Source organism: Chaetodon trifascialis, chromosome 1 (genome assembly GCF_039877785.1).
Source record: "Chaetodon trifascialis isolate fChaTrf1 chromosome 1, fChaTrf1.hap1, whole genome shotgun sequence".
Taxonomy (NCBI): Eukaryota; Metazoa; Chordata; class Actinopteri; order Chaetodontiformes; family Chaetodontidae; genus Chaetodon; species Chaetodon trifascialis.
The window spans coordinates 11,407,985-11,411,980 of NC_092056.1; the positions used below are offsets into that span (position 1 = coordinate 11,407,985).

The 3,996-nt window shown below is 43.1% G+C and overlaps 1 protein-coding gene across 1 annotated transcript; it reads right to left on the reverse strand.

Annotated features, from left to right (window-relative positions):
* Window positions 1–239: 239 nt before the first annotated feature.
* Window positions 240–1,945, reverse strand: kctd12.2 (potassium channel tetramerisation domain containing 12.2). Its single transcript, XM_070970597.1, has one exon. It carries the CDS (start codon window positions 1,800–1,802, stop codon window positions 1,011–1,013), a length of 792 nt encoding a protein of 263 aa, XP_070826698.1. The 5' UTR covers window positions 1,803–1,945; the 3' UTR covers window positions 240–1,010.
* Between the last annotated feature and the right edge of the window lie 2,051 nt (window positions 1,946–3,996).

A 3,996-nucleotide genomic window follows, 5' to 3' on the forward strand; every position in this document is an offset into this window, starting at 1 on the left:
GATCTCTAATATGTCCACATGTGTACAAGTGTCCATGCGGTCACTGTGGCTGATCACAAGAAATCCTCTGCTAGGTGAATACATCTACATACATCTTATTATGACAGAGCACCAGATGAGATGGCTTTGTACATTTCTTTCTAGCAAATTCACAGAGAAATCTTTGTGCTGTGAAGAGGAATCAGTGTTTTCAAAAGGCATACATTTTCACAGTGAACTCAAAGGGACGATGGGGTGGATAGTGTTCCAAGGTCACACTTTATTTGCTGTAGCTTTATATCTAAAGAGAAAACAATGACAACAGATCATAAATGGCACATAACAATATAGCATTGTGAAAGTATGAGTGGTGTATGATATAATGTCATTGAACAAATGAAAAACAATAAAAACATCATACCAAAGATGCAGTTTACTGTCTTCCTTATCCATCAATCCTCCTAATTAAAGACTTGGGCGTTCAAGGGAAATAACAGACCATCAGGCTATTTACAGAACATGCCCCAGTTAATGTGTTGAGAACATCAAAAGCCTTTTTATAACAACATGACAATGCAAGCACAGTTCAGCAAGGATCAAAAGAAACCAGCTCTTAACATTTCTGCCAACCACTCATGTCATTTACCTCAGAACAAAACAGCCTCTGTGCCATAAAGTTCATAAGGCTTAAAAATAACGCAGCTAAGGAGCAAGAGACTTCTAAAAAAAAACCCCAAACAAACAAAAAACAAAAAAAACACTTCAATAAATTAATAATCTGGTCTGACCAATGAGGGGGGTGTTTTCAAAAAGTCCTCCTCTTGCAGAACAGAGGAGAAAATGGCAGAAAAGTTTAACTCTGGCTGATCCCAGTGCGCGGAGCAGGGAGGGCCAAAAACACGAGAAAGTGCAGCAGGACGCGGCTGAAGCTGCCAGTCTGGGTTGAGGATGAATCTAAGAACTCTTGAACTGATGCTTCCCAAAGGTGTTAGTAGAAACTAGACGTAAACCTGTATGCACTCTTGCAGCTTTCACCGGCAGAAAACATACTCGGTGTAACTGGTCCACAGCTTGTCTTCCCCGGGGTCACTGCTGCCGTATGAGCACGTCCCGGTGGAGCTGCAGGCCACCATGTGGAAACCGGCGTCCGCCAGCCGGTCAAACGCCTGCTCCAGAAAGTTATACTTGAGGTAATACCTGGCGGTGTATTTGTCAGGCGGCCGGTCCGGGTCGCGGCTCTCGTTCAGGGTTTCTCCAAAAACTTCTTTAGCCAGAGAAATCTTGCTGCAGACGGTTATTCTGGCCACCCTGCGGAACTTAGCGTCCGCCTGGATGTCTCTCCCGATGGTGTAGCTGCCTCTGTACCCGATGGTGATGAAGCCGGAGCCGGCCCCAGGAGAACGCAGGGTCCTGTCCGAGGAGGAGGTGACCGGGCTGGTGAGCTCAGACTCCTCTGCCTCCCCGCTGTCCTCCGCGCAAGAGCTGTCTTTGCTGACCGCTGTCAGGCGCCTCGACAGCTCCGGCAGCTGGAAGAAGTCCGCTTCTTTCTGCAGCCTCCTTCTCTCTTTGAAGAACTCGGGCAGGAAAAGCTCAGAGTCACGTAGATAATCCAAGATGTAGCGGAACAGAAAGCCGTCCCGGTCGAAGAAGAAGCGGCCCTTGCTGTCTTTGGGCAGGTCTCCCGGGGCGCTCTGGGTGAACTTGGTCCACAGGAGAGAGTTTGGGACCGCGGTGAGAGTTTCAAGTCGGGTCACATACACTTGTCCACCCACGTTTAGCTCCACTATCTCCGGGAAAGTTGAACTTTTGTCGGTTTGTGCCATCTCTCTCTCCGCGCTGTGTCCCTGTAGAGCCCTAACAAGGACGGACAGTTGGAGTGTCCTCACTGTACAGAAATATTTGTATTGGTTTGTCTGTGTGGGAGGAGAAGGAGCAGGACGGCCAACTGAGACATTAACTGTTCACTGGAAAGCTCTGAGAAAACCCAATGCTGCCTTCAAGGGCTCCGTGTAAACCTCAACTTCCTGTTTCCACACTGTGAACATCTTGACATCATGATATCCAGGCTGCTGTACTGAAAGGAAAAGTCTGACATTTTGAGAAAGACGTTCATTCTTTTTGCCCTGAGCGAGACGAGAAGATTGATACCACACAATGTTATTGTACACAAAGTACGAAGCTACTTGTCAGTGGTTGGTTAGCTTAGCTTAGCATAAATGTTGGAGACAGGGGCAAACAGGTAGCATGGCTCTGTCCAGGAGTAGCAAAATCTGTCTATCAGCAACTATAAAGCTCATGAGTTAATCTCAACTACAAATTGGGTTTTGTACAGATTAAACAAGTATGCTAAAGTAACATACAATATTTTGAGGTTGTACCTGAGAAGGCTAGAGTTTTTGGTAACTTTTATTGTACAGATTAAGATTTTACACATAAAACATATGCACTGCTAATATAGTTTGATGCAGTACTACTGTTCCAGCAACCAACAGTAAATAAAGCACTCCAGATGGTGAATGTTTTTATAGCATGCCTTAATGCCATTTTGACAGCTCGACTTCAACAGTTGAAGTCAGGATGTGTTGATATCTGTAACAGGATGTTAGTGTCTTTCTGCAGCACGCTATAATAACAGTAAAAAAGGTCAAGATGGAACAAACATTCTTAATGTTTACATAAAGCACCAGGATGTTAATAACACAAAGGTCCATTGTGTAGGATTTAAGGGCATTTATCGGCAGAAATGGCAACTAATGTTGTGTTTTAATTAGTGTATAATCACCTGAAAACAAGAATTGGAGTCTGCCATGTTTCTACAGTAACCCAGAATGGAAAAGTCATCTTTTTGTCTTTATCAGCTGCTGTATGAGAGGATGAGGTGAGGGGTATTCAGTAGGATCCCTTCAGGAATCAGCTCATCCTCAGGTCTCCCACATTTCATTTGAAGATTTGAACGCTGTGTGTGAGGCAAAGCTGCACTGTGTTTGACAGGAAAGATCAAATTCTGTTTTCATACATTTGGAGGCTGAAAACATCACCTTGGCTGGGAGTCAATCCCTTGTTACCAAGATGAAATGCAAGAGCTGGGATTCCATCATTGAGTGGAGCTAGTATAAGTGTGCCTGGGGTCTTTTTTGTGTAAACCACTGCACTGAAAATAGAATAACAGGCAAAGTTCAGTGCACATGATGTACCAAAATCCTCTGCTTTAGAGGTAAGATAAAGATGGTCTGACTGATCTGGGGTGTCTCTAAAATCCCTTGAAAAGAGGTCTCACTATTCCTCGAACCCACATAAGTCTTAACACAGGATCGATTTCAGCTTAACACCAAAGAGCTCTTTGATCTAGTCTTGAAGTGCAGTGTAGGCTGTATTCATATTTCAGTCCACACACCAGTATTTCTGCTGAGGAGGACCTCTGACATTATCACTCATCATCTAAGTGAGATGTAATTGGTCTGTTATCGTGGATGCCGAGTTTCGTTTGATGCATCAAAAGCATCAGAGAATGCTGATTAAGATCCATCTGGATTATGGAAAACAACACTTGATATGATTCTTGCTCGGAAAGAAACGAGATTTGAGAGAACAGACATGTTTAGACATACAGCTGCATTCTGCATAAATTATACAGTAATTAAAAACAATCTGGTGTGGCATTAAAATTGATACAGCTGTACAATAAGTATGATTATGGAATGAATTTTGCAGAGATTTGCTGTATCTGATATGAAGAAGCAAGCGTCAATTCAAGGTTAAGGCCCCAAACACTGCGCAGCAGTGGAAATGCTGATTAAGATGTTGATGCAAAGCCTTTAAGACATCTGGGTATTTGGTTCAAATCCTGGAATAACAGTGGTTTAAGTAAACTCTGTGAATACAGAGAAGCTCAACCTGTGCAGAAAAAAAGACTTAAATTAACTTTATGTAATTAAATATCCAAATCCAAATATAATGACAGAGAAACAACATGTTCTTCCACCTAATTTGTAATGTAGTGTAAATCACAAATCTTAC